The sequence below is a fragment of the Maylandia zebra genome, linkage group LG6 (genome assembly GCF_041146795.1).
Source record: "Maylandia zebra isolate NMK-2024a linkage group LG6, Mzebra_GT3a, whole genome shotgun sequence".
NCBI lineage: Eukaryota > Metazoa > Chordata > Actinopteri > Cichliformes > Cichlidae > Maylandia > Maylandia zebra.
The window spans coordinates 13811793-13828639 of record NC_135172.1 but is presented as its reverse complement, the minus strand read 5'-3'; the positions used below and the strand labels follow the sequence as shown (position 1 = coordinate 13828639).

Here is a 16847-nt window from a genome sequence, read left to right as displayed (position 1 = left end):
GTTTTCTGTATTTGATATGGCATCTTCATATCAGGCTACAGGCCGAATTAGACAGATGGTTTCTCTCAAAAGCTCCACCAGCCAGGGTGCCGGTTTGGCTCAGTGGGTGAGCCAGGGATGAGTTAACAGTAGGGATGGGTACCGGTGTCCGGTGCCATGATGGCACCGGTTCTGACATAAACGGTAGTAACCAGACCGAAAAGCAGCGCACATTTCGGTGCGCTTTTTCGGTGCTTTTTTTCCCTGAGCTGTGATACACTTCTAGCCAATCATTTTACGTTTCCAAGGATAGTAGGCGGGTCCAGGTACTTTCGTTCTTTTAGAGCAGAGCTACAGATTAAAAATGCCCACGGCGAAGCGGTCAAAGGTCTGGCTGTACTTCACAGCAAAATATGCAAACTCAGCAGCAACAAGTGCTTTAAGCTGATACTGTGATACTGTCAAAGGAGGTAACACCTCGAATCCGATGAAACACATGGCGACGCATAGCGTTTTTTTAAAAGCCGAGAAATGCGCCGTATTTGATAGCTTGCTGCGAGACCTCACACCGAGCGCATCTACTGCGGGTGTGGTGCCTGTTATCGGACCCAGATTTAGCAGCATCCCCCAAAAACACGAAGAGGAGAGTCCTGGCCCCTAGCCCTGCCAGTGTAGCAGATGTGATGAGGATGATGATGCAGCAGCAGCCGTGCTTCTCTGCATGAGTAGCTTAATGTTGTTTGTGTGTAATTTACGTTGAGTAGGCTCACCACGTTATTACATTAATGCAGGTAGTGAACTAGCAAATCTCATCATAGCTACATGCGGCTGTCTTCTTGTTTGATGGCAGATACTCCCTTCACCCTGGCCAAAAAGGCTAAAATGACCAAAGAAAAAGAGGGAAACGGCTAAACATGAGAGGTTTTTGGACAAAGTTTGTGTTTTTTCCATTGTTTAAGCACTGCTTCCAGCCAAGAGTGATACCATATATGCCCCATAGCTGCAGAAAAGGCTAACATTGTTATCTTTTTACAAAAAACCAGCTGAACATGAGAGGTTTTTGGACCAATTTTGTGTTCTCCATTCTTTAAGCACCGGTTTGAGCACCGTTTGAGCACCGGCACCGTTTCAAAAGTACCGATTTGGCACCGGTATCGGATAAAACCTAAACGATACCCATCCCTAGTTAACAGAAGCTATGACTCATTAAACTTGGCAATATTTTCCCAGTCTTCTATTGTCCAACTTTGGGAAGCCTCTTTGGACTGTAGTCTCAGTTCCTGCTCTTATCTGGCAGGACTGGCACTCATTGTGGTCTTCTGCTTCTGTAGCCCTTGTGCGTCAAGGTTCGGGGATGCTCTTCTGCATACCTTGGTTGTAATTTGTGGTTATTTTAATTACTGTTGCCTTCCCACCAGCTTGAATCAGTATGACCATTCTCCTCTGAGCTTTGACATCAACACAATAGTTTCAGTCAGAGAACTGCTGGTCACTGAATATTTTCTCTTTAGTTGACCATTCTTTGTAAACCCTAGAGATGGCTGTTTGGGAAATCACAGTAGATGAGTAGTTTTTATTGAGACCAGTATGTCTGGCCCCAACAATCTTACCAGGTTTGAAGTCACTTAAATCGCCTTTCTTCCTCATGATGTGTACATGCTTAAATGCAAGCTGTGGCGACATGATTGGCTAATTGCGTTTTATGATTATTACTTTTACAGTGCAATCACCACACAGTTATACTTTTGGGGTCTTATTGTCAGTAACAGGAATGCAATAAATATTCTGAGAACGCACACACACTTATCTACATAAATAAAACACAGACTCATTCCATATCAGCTGACCAAATTTTAAAAAAAATTCCCAGCCTCACCATCTCTGATTTGGCTTAAAACATTCCAGGATAATGATACACTTCTTATTAATAGAAAAACTGCCCAATTTTAGCTCTCTAACGTTATTAATTTGTTCACTAAATGCAAAAACAAAACTACATAACTGCATAAATTTAACATCAAATCCATGTAATTACAAAGATATTAGAACTTTAAAAAAGAAAAAAAACCCATTCATATCGCACTCGAAGAAGACGCTGATCGTGAACGCGCTCCGCTGCCCCTGTTCTCCGCGCATGCTCTCTTTAATCGCACCGTCAGGAAAAGTTTGCAAACACAATGGCTGAGGAGCAAGCTCAGACATCAAACGAAGAGCCCGTTCCTCTGTTCCTCATAACATCAAACACGGCACAGCAGAATAAGAGAAAAAAGCTCGCAGACAAAGAGCGCGTTGAGGAGGGAGTGTCAGATGAAGCCAGGATAAACATCGGAGCCGCTTTTCAGAGGTGGAGGGAGATACGGGAACTGAAAGGGTTCAAAACTGATGCAGAGTTCGCGACATTTCTGCTGGACAGGTAATAATACCCCTAAATATAATGGTAATAATAATAGCTCAGCTTCATTTCGTTTTGCTTCAGATAAAACACAACATACTGACTGAAATGACGCATATCTTGTGAGTGATGTTGCGGTGGGCTAATGCTAGCTTGTTCCCAGTACTGAGGTTTGTGATGAGCGCGTGAGTGTGAGGGGTTGTGTCAGGAAGGACATCCGGTGTGAAAAACAAAACAAAACTGCCAAATCATACATGTGGAGCTACAAGATGTGAATAAAGAGCAGCATGAGCTTTAGAAATAGGTTCACTGAGCTAAAGCTGAGTGAACCTAACCATTAATCATATGTTGATTAATGGTTTTCTTTCGTTTTTGATGTACTGCAGAATATTTTTATAAAATCCCAAGCCAGGAAAATCACCTTCATGTTTTTCTGTGTTTTATCTTCAGCTAATTTGACACAAAGGCATCTGCTGTGATGATTACACCTTTGATAAAGTCTTGCAAGTGTCAGCTTCCTTTTTATAGATACAGAAATATGTAAATGTACTGATCTGAATTATGTTTCTGACTATCTGAGGCAAAATTTCCCAGATGCAAATTGAATTGAATCGAATCGAGGATCGAATCGATTTGGGACCTTGTGAATCGGAATCGAATCGATTCTAGAAATTAGTGACGATACCCAGCCCTAATAGTCTCCTTTGCATTAAAAAAGACGACCTTCTTTCGGCTGCACCCTTTAGGGGTCGCCACAGTGGATCATCTCCCTCCATCTCACCTAAGCATCCTCTGTATGGAAATCTCATTCTTTATTATCTGTATGTTTCTGATGTAACCCTCCTTTATCTGGGCTTGGGACCGGTGTACACTGGCTTATGCACTCACGTTGTGTTTCAATAAATGGAAAAAGGAAAAAGAACATGAACATGAATCAAGTTGGAAAAACATCATGAAGTCTAAGAAAGTTTTTGAGTTGTTGACATCATACTCAAATTAATGGCACATAAATATTTCATTAACCGCAATACATTTGATTAATTGTGCAAATGTTTGTTATTCAAATAAATATTTTTCCCACACTTAATCTGTAATATGGTAATTGTTTGTAACCATAGACTGTATATCAAAGATGGATGTAAGCACATCACCCAGTGCTCTGGAACATTGCATTTTGAAGCCTCAACGTTAACGCTTTGGCCATCATTATGTAAAGCAGAATTCAAAGTACATCAACTGACCCCATATGTGGGCATTTATCTATGCAAAGTGAAGGATTGTGGGTATCCCTCCTACACAGTTGTCCTTCCTCAGCGTGTAGTGTGACAGTGATCACCCTATGAAGAAGTAAAATGCTGAGTGATTGAAAATTTAGAAAAGAGAAGAGAGAGTTTACCAGGCCTAAACGTGAGGTTATAATGTTTTTGTTTTCCATGTTATGAGTTAGCTCTTGCATACTATGCTTTTGTGCAATTATTTAAATAATTAGTAACCAGATGTAATTTTTCTGGATTTTAGTTTGACCTCCATGAATTGATTTTCTGCAGAGATGCTGACTTTGAAAAGGAAGAGCTGAGTTTCAGTGAAGCAGAAAAACCTTCTGCTCAGGTTTCAATGTCAAGGTATATGTTTTTTTTTATTAATAGTATTTATTAGTTGTTTTTTTTTTATTAATTATACTGTTGTCACAGATTATAATTTCTAGGTCAGACATATATGCATACCTTGTACAGTTAGATCCTGTATTGACAGACAAAGTTCAATAAAACAGTCATAATCTGAATGAATTGCAGACTTTTACGGTTTTTTAAAAAGTAGTACATTAGCAGAATTGCAGAAGTTTTTCTATACAGTCTTGTATTTTTCAAGGTCTCATATGTAATTGGACAACTTCACACTACCGTAAATGGAATGCTTATTTTTAATGAGTGAAAAGTCAACTTGTCCAAAACAAGTATGCATAAAACTGCAAAGCTATTTGTCATCCCTCAAACTTGATGATGACTTCAATTTCATCGTAATTCCCATACACACAATATTTACATCAACTTATAAGTCATTGAAATAATGTTCGTTTTCCTTCGCTGTAGTGTTGACCGTGCAGAGAACTGGGTGTGTTCTCCGGGCGAGGACAAAGATGTTTCAACATCAGAGGATGAGGATGGCGTCAGTGACAATAAGGATGAGGACTACATCCCTCCAGTATACATTCAGTAAGCCCTTCATTTAAAAGTTCAGGTTCATGAAAAGTTGTTTCATTTTTCTCACTGTCTTCCCTGTTCCTCCAGCAGTGGCAGTGCCAGTAAAACTAACATGCACTCGGATGCTCCAGAGTCTATCAGCAAAGGGGACGCTTCACATGAAACTGCAGAGCCAATGGAGCAGCTGCCAGGGGGCATGGAAAAAACGAAAGTCCAGAGTGAGGACAAAACTGGTTATCCCGCATCCATTATTTACTGCTGACTGATTTAAACACCAGCAGCAGTTGTGTGAGATTAGAAGGATTTTATATAAATGTCTCTGGGTCGGGTGCATCAACAGATCGTTATGAAGCCTGGTCTTCACTGATAACTTAGTTTTTGTTTGGACCAATTTGTAGGATAGATATTGTGTACAGCATCCACCAAACAAACCTAGTCTTACTTATACCTGCTGTTAGCATGTGAGTGCCCAGGTCATTTTGGCTGTTGCCTAGCAACCACAATGTAAATTTGTCATTTCAAAGTTAATAATAATAATAATAATGGATACTTTATTGATCCCCATGGGGAAATTACTATCCCTGCCGGCAGCAACTCTGAAATAAGACAGTGAACAAAGTCAACGGAAGATCACACTGATTATGTAAATCTCTGACAACTCTGTCTTTTAACTTTAGCATAAGTGTTACTTTGACAATATGAAAAAAAGTCTGAGTTACAAGCCTTTCAAGCACGTGCAGTGGGTCAGAATTTAGCTTTTTAAGTCGCCATATCGAGATCGCCCCGTGAAGTTTTCTCAAGATCAAAAGAATATTTAACAGATCTTTAAAGGAAGGAAGTTACAGTTTCAGAGAGTCACTGGGCTGAGTGGGTGCACTGGGTCCTAGTATGCAATAAATGGGGATTATTTTCAGCTTTCTGTCATGTAATGCTGCTTCTGAATTAAAAACACTGGGGCCATGTTGGTTCAGCCTCTTTATTCACGACAGAGTTCAAGCCAGTATTTTAAAAATGTTATTGAACACTTTTACACAGGAAAGGCAAGTAGGCCTTGAGTTAATGTAACCTGACAAAGTTTTTTACATATCTTTAATTTTTCTTTTTAAAATATGTTTGCTTGAAGTATTGAGTAAAACAATATTACTATAGCAAATCGGTTTATTTAAATATGCTGTAGTTTAAAGAAGTTGTAGTTGTTAACAGCGCTGATAGTGGATTTCTCCAAAAAAAAAAAAAGTTGACATGTGCTATCCTCCTGAGGTTTTCTTTGTTACGATGGCAACACATCCCCACAAGTCACTGGAGAAAAGTTAAGCACCAAAGTCGTCATTATTTTCTCTGTAACTTGGTGCCTATAATGTTATGCTGATTTTTGTGTCATTTGTTCCTACAGGAAACAGGCCTCATCATCAGCTTGGAAACCAGGAAAGGAATGCTGCCAACAAACACCTTCAAGTGAGCAAATTTACACCTTATAGATTAAGACTTCTTAAACTGTTGATAGCTGTGCACCTATTTAAGGAGGCGGGGTGTGATTCAGGGCTACACAGAAAAACTACATCCATTAAAAACCTTTGCACAGCATTTTTAATGTGTCTGTTCAGAGGATGGACCTTTTTAAAGGGACCTACACTATTATCAGTGATTACAAGCTCCAAAGTTTTATTATTGGACTCTCATAGAACAGTTTGGAATGATTCATGGTTCAAAATAATCCCTGTTATTTTATACTTTAAACCGGGTACCCGGGACAGGCTTACTGAAGTCTTACCTGGATCCAGACTCAGGGTATAGGCTTGGGGACAAGCATTTGGTTGCTCAACCTGAAAAAGGATGATGTGGGTCCATCCTCTTATGGGCCCACAACTCACAGAGCAGGCCATAGGTGTTCGGTGATCTGTGGCAGTCAGAGGCGGAGGCCCTGGCTCTCTGATCCTTGGCTTACAAATCTGATACGTGGCACGTCACCTCTCTGGTGGGGAAGGAGCCGGCGCTTTTGTGAGATACCAACTAGATGTAGCCAAGCTCACCTCAGTCCATAGCTCAGGCTCTGGAACCAGTTCACAGATAGATTGGGGAGAGCTGAAAGTAAAAGCATAGGTGTCGATTTAAACTCATTTCACAATGAGTTTCCTTTGAAGACTGGCTGGGCTCTTCCTTAGAGGTAGGGCAAGGAGCTCGGTCATTCAATACTGCTACTCCTCCACATAGAAAGGAGCCAGTTAAAGTGGTTTGGGTATCTCCTAACGGGAGGAGACCCTGGAGTATTGTGCAAATATGAGAGCATGTCGGTTCAAAACCCAGATGTATCACCCAGAATGAATTGTGCCTTTCGGAAACACCCACATGTTGAAGTACCGCAACTTCAACATGCAGCGCACCACAGCGAGTAGTTCTACATGTTGAAGTTTTTGTACCAGATGCACAACCTCAAAAGGATCTGTGAGTCCTCCTGACATTGTTTGTTTTTTGGGCAAATGTGATAACCACTCCACTGTGGAGCCTTTGCTCAGGCAAATGCTGACAGTTTAAAACTTCATGTGTTCACAGTGGAAAACAGAGGAAGGCCACGGAGCTGAAACACGGGAGCAAGATCATGAAGCAGCACCTACAGGTAAGTTAGACTATTTTATTTTGATGTCATATTTTTTCTTTATAAGATCCGATCCACAAGACACATAAAAATATCCTCTGCTGGCCATAAAAGATTTTTAAGGTCGCAGAAAAATCTCTTGATGTTTTGATTTTTGCATATAAGCGTGATTGAATCAGAAGAATGTTTTTATCTCTTTAATGCAGCAGTAATCTAAACAGAGTTTTGCTGCTAGTGCTCGATGCCTTCCATACTCACACTAATGTTCTGAATATTATTATTTTCAGGTATTTATTTTTGTTCAGGAGAATTTTTAGGTGCGAGTTCAGAATCCACCAGTGAGCACACCGGCCTCGCTTACAAGACCGAAGAGATAAAACCGCCGCAGGCGCTTCGCAGACCGAAGAAGATCTACAAGTGTCAGACCTGTAGTAGAGTGTTCCCTCGGTACAATGCACTGCAGCGCCACCTTGTGATTCACTCGGGAAAAAGACCTTTCAAATGCTTTATATGTGGGAGAGGATTCACCCAGAGTGGAAACCTCAAAACACACATGAAAGTTCACAGAGGTGAGAGGAACCTCCTGCTGTGCTCAGGACACTTTAACCACAAGCAGTCATGTGATTAATTCAGTTGTGCTCATGAAAGCATCCGTTGAGTTTCTCCTCTTGTGTATCACGATGTTTCTTCTTTATTTAATTGCCCATCTGTATCTATCAGTCACTGTATTTGTTCCTCCTCACAGGTGAGCTTCCAAAGTGGACCTTAGTTCAAAAGAAGAGCGAGCCTAAAGAATCGCCTGCTACAGTTCACGTGTGTGGGGAGTGTGGAATGGACTTCCCTGAGAAACATCAGCTAGAGGAACACCGTGAGACTCACAAGAAACCCTACGCATGTCCCGACTGCGGCAAGAGATTCAAACAGGAAAATGGCGTTAAAATCCACATGCGGCTCCACTCAGGAGATTCCCTTTTCTTCTGTTCCGCCTGTGGGAAACACTGCACTACGGCTAAAATGCTTAAAATACATATGCTCACTCACACCGGAGAAAAGAATTACCATTGCGATCAGTGTGGGAGGGCGTTTTCACGCTCTTCCTATCTAAAGTTGCACCTCAGAACTCACACTGGAGAGCGACCTCACCTGTGCTCGATCTGTGGTAAACGTTACTCCAGAGCAGATACTCTTAAAGCCCACCTGAGAGTTCACACTGGAGAGAACCCGTACACGTGTAAGATGTGCGGGAAGTGTTTCTATTATTATCAGGGTTATCAAGCACATGTGAAGACTCATAACAAGAAGCCCAAAAAAGCTACAAGACCTCTGGGGAGACCAAAACAACAGCTGATAGTGGTAAATAATCAATAATGGGATTTTAGAAAAATAAGAAAATATTAAATTATTTTTGTTATATAATATACCTTTAACTCTCTACAGAGAAATTTCTGAAGTGGTTGGAGAAGCAGTGTAAATGTAATGTGTTTTTTAAGCACAGTTGCTGTTATGTGACTAGAACTGTGAAGACAATAAATCCTAATAATTGTTCCTGTGTGTTTTGTAATTGTAGTCTTAACAAACTCTTAAACTTAATGTTGATTATTCCAGATATTGGAGACTTAGTGGATCTGATACAAGGATTTGCCATTAAGCCAAAAGCTTAATCCAGTGAAGCTAGAAATATCACTGTTATTTGTTTTTTGTCCTTGGAAACAATCAGCCAATCACACCTGAACGTGAGGTTAGCTTATCAATCACATTACAGCAACTTAGTGCATTTACACTTGTCAAGATGGCCTGCAGAAGATCAGATCAGGAAAGAAATGTGATTTAAGTGACTTTGAATGTTGTGTCCTTGTTGGTGCCAGACAGACTGGTCCGAATTTGTTCAGAAACTGGTCTACTGGGCTTTTCCCACACATCTAACCCTAGGGTTTACAGAGAACTGTCTGGAAATGACTAAAAAGACTAATAGTTTTACTTTGAAATTCAGATTGTAGATTGAATTTGATGGAAAGAACAAGAAACCATGGATCCATCCTGCCTTGCATGGAAGGATGGATGCTGGTGTGAGCATCATTTAAACACCACAATCTACCTACCTGAGGGGGTTCTGACCAGGTCTTGTTGACTTGTAAAAGCTTATGGGACATTTTGTATTTCACCATTTATTAACTGCACAGAGAAGGCATTGTTTACATAGTTAGTTTTCTTTAAGCAAAAAGTATTATTAAAGTTCTTTATGTCCTCTTTTTTGGAAATCAAAATATGGTCACCCTATCCAAATAGATCTTTTGAAACCTAGTCTTGAGGTTTCAAAATATGCAGTACATCTTGATGTCTTGAAAGGGGTCACAGTGACTGCATCCACTTTTAATATAGAGTCTATGTTAGAGCATAGGGAAGCACTTTCATCCATAGCCATGATTACTTCCATGTTGCTGGCCAGTATGCTCTCAATATAGTTATAATTTGTACTCTTTTTTTTAATTTAAAATACCCTGTCGTTATCCGGTACCCAGAAAGTATATTTATTTCCTTGAAAGCTCCCATTTGTTCTGCCGTCGATTTCTCTAACCAGGGGTTTCTCTGAACACCAGCAGTGCGAGAAGAACGCCGGTTCGTGAACGCGCCGCGCACCGCCTCTACCTTGCGCATGCGCTATAGCTCCAAATCTTCGGGAAAAGTTTACAAACAATGGCTGAGGAGCAACCTCCAGCATGCGACGAAACGCCCGTCCCCCTTCTCCTAATGCCAGCGAACACAACAGAGCCAGTTAAAGAGAAGGTTCCCGACAACCAGCGAGCTGAAACGAAAGCGTTAGCCCGAGACAAAAACAGACTAAACATTGGAGCTGTTTTTCACAGGTGGAAGCACGTACGGGAACAGAGAGGATTCAAAACAGATGCAGAGTTCGCCACATTTCTGCTGGACAGGTAGTTACCTGTGCTTGAATCGTGTTTAAGGTAGCTAAGATGTCAAATGTAACACGCCGTGCTCTATCACTGTCGTGTTGTAGTCAAGCTAACGTTAGCGTCATCATAAAGCTAAAGTCACTGAGTAGCATAGGGGTTTGGTTTTGTTTTAACTATGAGTATCTGGTAGTAGTCCAGCTGCAGCCACTGACCGAGTGCTGTGAGATGGGCGTTTCCTGATTAGGCTCAGGGGGTGTGTCCTGCAGGATTTGCGACGCAACAGCTAGACGGTATAGCGAAGAGGGAAGTGATTGGTCCCTGGCTTGCAAAGCACATAGGCACACAAAGGTAGTTTCTGATTTAACAGTTACCGGAAAAGAAAGTAAAACAAATAAAGTACAGCAGTGAGGGTTTTTATTTTTTTTTGTATTGCTTTGTTTTTTTTTCTTTAAAACACTGTTGGACTTTTTAATTAAAGCTCCGAATGATGTTTGAAACATTTGTTCAGTTTGTTAGTGTGTCTTTAAGCAGCCTTTCTTTACAAATCAGAAACTGTTTAAACAAATAAACTAGTCCAGATTTGGTCAGTGTAGTAGTTTTTGATCTGGTCTCGCTCTGATGTGGGCTGTGAGAAAAGAACATAATAAATGCCTCCATAACTTAGAGCGATGGTTTCAGCTGTGTTAATAGTTAACCCTCAAATGTATGTTGCACTTCTACAAGATTTACAGTACCATGTAAAAGTATTTGCCGCCTCCCTGATTTCTGAGAATTTTACATATTTGTCAAATGTTGAAGAGTTGCATCATCAATACATTTTAATATTAGACAAAGATAACCTCAGTTAATAAAAACACAGTTTTAAAATGATGATTTAATTTATTGACAGTATTTCTGAATGGAAAGGTTTCAGAAGCTGTGACCACATGGAAATGGCACACAACGTGACACCTTTAATTTAACTTATGCTGGGTGCAGCTTGTTGAAAAGCAGCGTGTGCAAGCCTGCACTGACATGTGAAACAGGGTATAAAGCAGCGTATATTGTGTTCATCAGTGTTTTATTGGGTCGTAACTGTCTAATAATATATTTTGCATTTTACAAAATATGAACAGGACAGAGGAAATTACTTGTTTTCCATGTGAGTACAAAGGACATGGTTCGACATCAGAAGAGGAAACGGCAAAAGGGGATGGTTGCTATGATGACAGCGATGATCAGGATTACGTTCCCCCTGTACATGTTCGGTAAGCTCTGAACCAGAAGTTTGTATCAATAAAAATGACTTTTTTTTTCATGACCTTTTCTTATTCCTACAGTGCTGGCTGCCTGAGTGCTCCCAAGTCGGTCACCAAACAGGTCCCCGTGCATGATGCTGTAGATGCAGAACAAACAGAACAGCCACCAGGAGCAGAAACAATCCACGTTCAGAGTGAGGACGGCAACACTGGTCATACTGGATTCATTATTTAGTCATGATTTTCTGGAAAACGGTCAGGTTTTCTGTGTAACCTTGTTAGTGGTTGTAATATAATAATGGGTTTGTTTATATAGGAAACAAGCCTTACCATCTGCTTGGAAATCAACACAAGGTTTGGAGAAAATGCATCCTGTAGATGTTTAAAATCCCACCATTTCACAGCAAACACTGCTTTCAAGCAAGAGAATTTAAAGCTCTTTGTGTGTTCACAGGATCAGGAGCAAAAACCTGAAAACACCTGTTCAGCAGATCAGTCTTCCCGGACACCAGGGGCTTCCTCCAGACCTCCGTCGTATGAGCTGGAGCTCACGCCATCTGTCTCACATCACAACGTGCCAAAGAAAATAAACCGGAATGAGACGAACACTGATGAAAATCCCAGTGAAGACCACAGACCTGAAACACAGGATCACAGCACGGCACCCACAGGTGATGGAGTGTTATTAAAAAGACTGACAGACAGTACATGTGTTGCATAAGATGAAGCTAAAAATCATGTTCATGTCTTGGGCTTCACCAACATTCATTATGAAAGATGGTCCTTCTTTTTGTGGTACACATATGAATATTATTTTGAGCTTCATTTAATTTGTGGTTTAACTTCTTGCCTTCTGTTAGAAAGATATCAAAAGTAACAGACAGTCGATTTTCTGTCTTCTCCTTTTTTTATGCTTTATATGTCTGAAAACTATTGAAATAAGAGAAAGATCTACACACACTTTAATATCATAATTTGATTATAAATGGAAACCATACACACACAGTGCATGCAGTGCAACAACTTCACACTGATATTTCTGTATTTTGAGGAGAAATTCTCACTCTAGAACCTACCAGTGTACAAAGCTCCCAGGAGCTTTGTAAACCAAAGAAGACGTACTACTGCCCGACCTGCGAAAGAGTGTTCCCCCGGCACAACGCCCTGAAACGACACCTCGTGATTCACTCGGGAAAAAGACCTTTCAAATGCTTCATATGTGGGAGAGGATTCACCCAGGGTGGAAACCTCAAGACACACATGAAAGTTCACAGAGGTGAGAGGAACCTCCCGCTGTGCTCAGGACACTTTAACCTGTTTCAGTTAGATGTTTGTGGCAGTTGAAAATCCTCTTTACTCATCTTTTACCGAGCTGCACAAAGAACAGTTAAAAAATGTATGGACTGCTGAGTAGACTCGACTGGTATCACGGTTTTGTTGAATACCTGGGTGTTTAGGCATTTTGATGTTTTGATGGTTTTCAGTACCTTCAAAAATACAGCTGCTCCTCTTTCAAATACTGATGTTAAGGTGATGCATTTTGCACGGCTTGTGCCAGCAGAGGGCAGTCTCTACTGGTCGAACAAGCATGAGCTGTGTAAAGATTACAGTCAGTTTAATTAAAAAAAAATAGTGTTCACTCATAAATAGAATAACATCTTCCAAAAAATTGATGCACTCTCCTAAACTTAAAAAAATCCATTAAAAATGCATGAGAGCGGACGCCGATTTGTAGATGCCGCCATGTTGCCCCACCAACTTGACTATAGTGGGCGAGATAGACATCGCTGCTCCACCTAATCTCATTGTGGCTGTATGTTGTTAGAGACCAACCACATTTGTATTAGGCCAACAGTCGGGGAGAAAAAAAACTCATAGGTGTCCTTTTAATTGGTGTCTGCAACCGTTAGATTCAAGATAAAAAGCATCATAACTTGCCGACGAGAACAACAACAATTTTCCAAGAGATATGATGATGAGAACGAACTGTCTCTCTTGCCCAATCCCTCGAGGCCACCTGCGTAGGCTGCGGACTGTTGATCTTCGCCTAATGGGCGAAAGGACACTTTCTCAGGCTGAACTGGTATGCCAACAGCTGTGCACATTGGCATACCCCCCCATGTTGCTTGTCTTGTGTTTTTATGGTGTTACGATGTGATATTTGTGCTTTTTATGTGCTGGAGTTTTTGTCTTTTCCTCATGCTGACTCCTTTTAAGGATCAGTATGAGCAGAAATTCTTTTTTTTCTCCTGATCTGACCTTTTGTTTTATACATTTCATTGTTTTTCCTTTTGCTACCTAGCCTGACCTGTCTCCCTAGCGTGAAGTTGTGTATTGTAAGTACGGTCGGCAAGGTTTGTTATCTCAGTTGCAGGCAACTGCAACTGAGAAACAAATGCATTATCCAATCCAATCCAATAACTGTGTTTTATCATCTGAGAAAGGGTGCCAAAGAAACAAAAACATAAAGGAAAGAGAAAACATGATCAGCATCTGGACAAAATGTCATCTTCTTCCTCCTCAACTCTGACCTCTAAGCCGTCAGCAGAAGTCAGGCCTTTTAACACATGAAAATATCCGTGAACATGCTTATTTATTCTCAATATTGTCACAATTAATTATTGTCAGCAGATTAAATATGTGATCCTCCCGTCTCCAGACAGTGAACAACACTGATAAACAGCTTGATCACAATCACTGAGCATCAGAGTCCAACAAAGTCAAAGAAAGTTTCACTAATCCTGGCTAACAGCAGCTAACAGAGGTTAACAGCCGCTAACAACAGCAGCAGCTTACCAACAGAAAAGTTCAGGATATCCAACAACTCGCCTAAGTATTGCTATCATTGTATAGAGGTGAGTTTCAATGAGTCATTGACTCATATCGGACTACTTTTAAAAAGTATTTTTTAATTCAGTTGACTGCAGTCAGCAATCTACTAGTGAGATTTTACACGCTGTACCCTTACTTTATTCAACTGGGAAAAAAACAAAAAAAATCATCCAATTAAAAACAATTACATCATCTTCGTTCAGCCAACTGCTGGTTGGTAGTTTCCACATAGCAGGATGAGTCATCAGTTTCTTCAGCAAATGTAATGAGAACTTAGTGTGAACTCAACAAAACAATCAATGCCTCGACCCAAGTTTTTCAAGCAGAGGCTCTCACTGTGTAACATCATGAGCAATTTTATTCAGTTCACCTGGCTGTGAACTTGAGGTTTTGTTTTTTTTGTTTGTTTACTTTATTTTTAATTGTGTACATGCTTGTATTTTTCACAGGAGAGTTACCAAAGTGGACATTAATTGAAGAGAAGAGCGAGCCTAAAGCATCTCCTGCTACAGTTCACATGTGTGGGGAGTGTGGAATGGACTTCCCTGAGAAACATAAGCTAGAGGAACACCGCGAGATTCACTGGAAGCCTTTCGCATGTCCTGACTGTGGGAAGAGATTCAAACATAATAAGAGTGTTAAAATGCATATGCGCCTCCACTCAGGAGATTTACCTTATCTCTGTTCAGAGTGTGGGAAGACTTGTGTCACGATGGAAATGCTTAAAAAACACAAGTTAACTCATACCGGAGAAAAGAACTACCACTGTGATCAGTGTGGGAGGGCATTTTTGCAATCTTACAACCTCAATTTGCACCTGAAGACTCACACCGGAGAGCGATCTTTTCTGTGCTCGATCTGTGGGAAACGTTACTCCAGAGCAGATACCCTAAAAGTTCACCTGAGAGTTCACACCGGAGAGAACCCGTATGCGTGTAAGATATGTGGGAAGTGTTTCTATTACAATCAGGGCTATCAAGCGCATGTGAAGATTCATGACAAGAAGCCAAAAACATCCATGAGAACTTTGGGGAGACCGAAACAGCAGCTGATAGTGGTAAACAAACAGTAATGTGATCAAGAACATTTACAGCAGTCTGAGAAGCCTTTGATTATTAAACCTAAACAAAGACATATACTCCTTTCTGTTAATCTGACTTCTGAGCTTCAAGAGATATATGCATACTTATGAATGTGGCACAATGGCATTAATCTGATGTTTAATAATTACCCTAAAATGGAGACAGGATTGGTCAAGATTGTCTGATCCATTGATTAAAGTCCCGTAATCGCACATACAGTGTGGCCTCTGTTTTAAAGAGCTGATGACAAGCCTCTAACCTCGTGCATTATGTATGGCAATTGATTTATCTTTATATCTCGCAAGTAGTATGCAATACTGTGCAAGTACAGTGTCTTGTCCCATCAGTGTTGTAATGAACGTAGCAGTCTGTTGTCACTTTAACAGATTCATCAAGCCAGCAATGTTACATATCCAGTGTCTGAAAAGAGTTAATTTGAAATAAAATCTCTCGGATGACTCAAGTAGAAAAAGTATTCCTGTAGTATATTTTGTATGGTCACTTCCATTGTCCGTAGTTTGGTCAATGGTTCTTAAAAAAAAAACGAGTTCTTTGTATTTTTGGTTCATCCAAACTTGATCGTTGGATTAGAGTTAATGAAACATGACAATGAGCACATTTGAAATGTGGTGGATTGGGAGAGTTGCATCACGGATGTGCAGCCAACATATCTGCAGCAACTGTGTGATGCTATCATGTCAACATGGACCAAAATCTCTGAGGAATGTTACAAACACCTTGTTGACCTTCCTAATGTTGTAAATCTGCTCAACATTTGGCAATAAAAACCCTTTCTGATTCTGATTCTGATTCTTGAATCTGTGCCACAAAGAATGAAGGCAGTTCTGAAGGTAAAAAGGCCGTCCAACGTGGTACTGAAAAGGTGTGTTTGGCTTCAAGAAAGATTTTAGGTTATCTTATGCATAGACTTTCTAACCCAGGTACATTAATGTTATTAAAGCGATAGGCATGGTCATAGTGCATAGGTAGGCTTTGAACAATGCTCAGTTGGTACGGAGAGACCTGAAGTGTGCCAAAAATATATTCCCATGTCATTACATCATGCCAGGATGGATGCTTTCATGCGGTTTACAACAAGTTCTGACACTACTGTCCAAATGAAGACTTGTCAGATCAGGCAACATTTCTTCAATCTTCTAATATCTAATTTTGGTGAGCCTTGATGTCAGGAGTGACACCTGGTGTGTTCTTGAAAGCTGTAACACAACCGCTTCAAAATGATAAGTGTGCATTCAGAGATGCTCTTCTGCATACCTTGGTTGTAATGAGTGGCTGAGTTACTATTGCCTTTCTAGCAGTTTGCAGCAGCCTGGTTATTCTCTTCTGACATCAACAAAGCATTTTCACCCAGAGAACTGCCGCTCACAGGATATTTTCTCTTTTTTCTAACTGTGTCCAATTCAAAAACACTTAAATTGGCTTTCTTCCTCATTGAGTTTGAAGTGATTTGATGCTCTTCTTCAACATGTCTACATGCCTGAATGCACTGAGTTGTTTCCATGCGACTGGGTGAATTTATATTTATAAGTTGTTGACAAGGTTTACCTAATGAAATGGCCAGCACATTATTCACATGCATTTGACATTTGCAGTAGTG

General features: G+C 40.5%; 2 protein-coding genes across 8 annotated transcripts; both read left to right on the top strand.

Annotated features, from left to right (window-relative positions):
- Positions 1 to 56: 56 nt before the first annotated feature.
- LOC101477814 (uncharacterized) lies at positions 57 to 8710 on the top strand. 4 transcript variants are annotated; one of them, XM_004569055.2, is made up of 8 exons: positions 57 to 2392; positions 3919 to 3993; positions 4462 to 4584; positions 4663 to 4790; positions 5966 to 6027; positions 7123 to 7186; positions 7453 to 7734; positions 7911 to 8710. In XM_004569055.2, the coding sequence occupies exons 1-8, from the start codon at positions 2157 to 2159 to the stop codon at positions 8531 to 8533; spliced, it is 1593 nt and encodes a 530-aa protein (XP_004569112.1). In that variant the 5' UTR covers positions 57 to 2156; the 3' UTR covers positions 8534 to 8710. The 4 variants fall into 4 exon arrangements, with proteins under 4 accessions (XP_004569112.1, XP_004569111.1, XP_076740815.1 ...); XM_004569054.2 differs by having other exon boundaries at positions 4660 to 4790; XM_023154135.2 differs by having other exon boundaries at positions 2256 to 2392; positions 3890 to 3993; positions 4660 to 4790.
- A 1095-nt stretch (positions 8711 to 9805) lies between these two features.
- LOC101463996 (uncharacterized) lies at positions 9806 to 16033 on the top strand. Of its 4 annotated transcripts, none has more exons than XM_076884697.1 (7): positions 9810 to 10098; positions 11193 to 11324; positions 11397 to 11527; positions 11632 to 11669; positions 11770 to 11986; positions 12367 to 12591; positions 14597 to 16033. In XM_076884697.1, exons 1-7 carry the CDS (start codon positions 9860 to 9862, stop codon positions 15217 to 15219), a joined length of 1605 nt encoding a protein of 534 aa, XP_076740812.1. In that variant the 5' UTR covers positions 9810 to 9859; the 3' UTR covers positions 15220 to 16033. The 4 variants fall into 4 exon arrangements, with proteins under 4 accessions (XP_076740814.1, XP_076740812.1, XP_023009904.1 ...); XM_023154136.2 differs by having other exon boundaries at positions 9811 to 10098; positions 12385 to 12591; XM_076884698.1 differs by having other exon boundaries at positions 9812 to 10098; positions 11397 to 11509.
- Positions 16034 to 16847: the final 814 nt, after the last annotated feature.

Coding starts and splice junctions, on each gene's coding strand:
- LOC101477814 (XM_004569054.2), top strand. CDS start 2,157: ATGGCTGAGGAGCAAGCTCAGACATCAAACGAAGAGCCCGTTCCTCTG. Junction 3,994..4,461: donor GCTCAGGTTTCAATGTCAAG/GTATATGTTTTT, acceptor CCTTCGCTGTAG/TGTTGACCGTGCAGAGAACT. Junction 7,187..7,452: donor TCATGAAGCAGCACCTACAG/GTAAGTTAGACT, acceptor TATTATTTTCAG/GTATTTATTTTTGTTCAGGA.
- LOC101463996 (XM_076884697.1), top strand. CDS start 9,860: ATGGCTGAGGAGCAACCTCCAGCATGCGACGAAACGCCCGTCCCCCTT. Junction 10,099..11,192: donor GCCACATTTCTGCTGGACAG/GTAGTTACCTGT, acceptor AAATATGAACAG/GACAGAGGAAATTACTTGTT. Junction 12,592..14,596: donor ACACATGAAAGTTCACAGAG/GTGAGAGGAACC, acceptor TATTTTTCACAG/GAGAGTTACCAAAGTGGACA.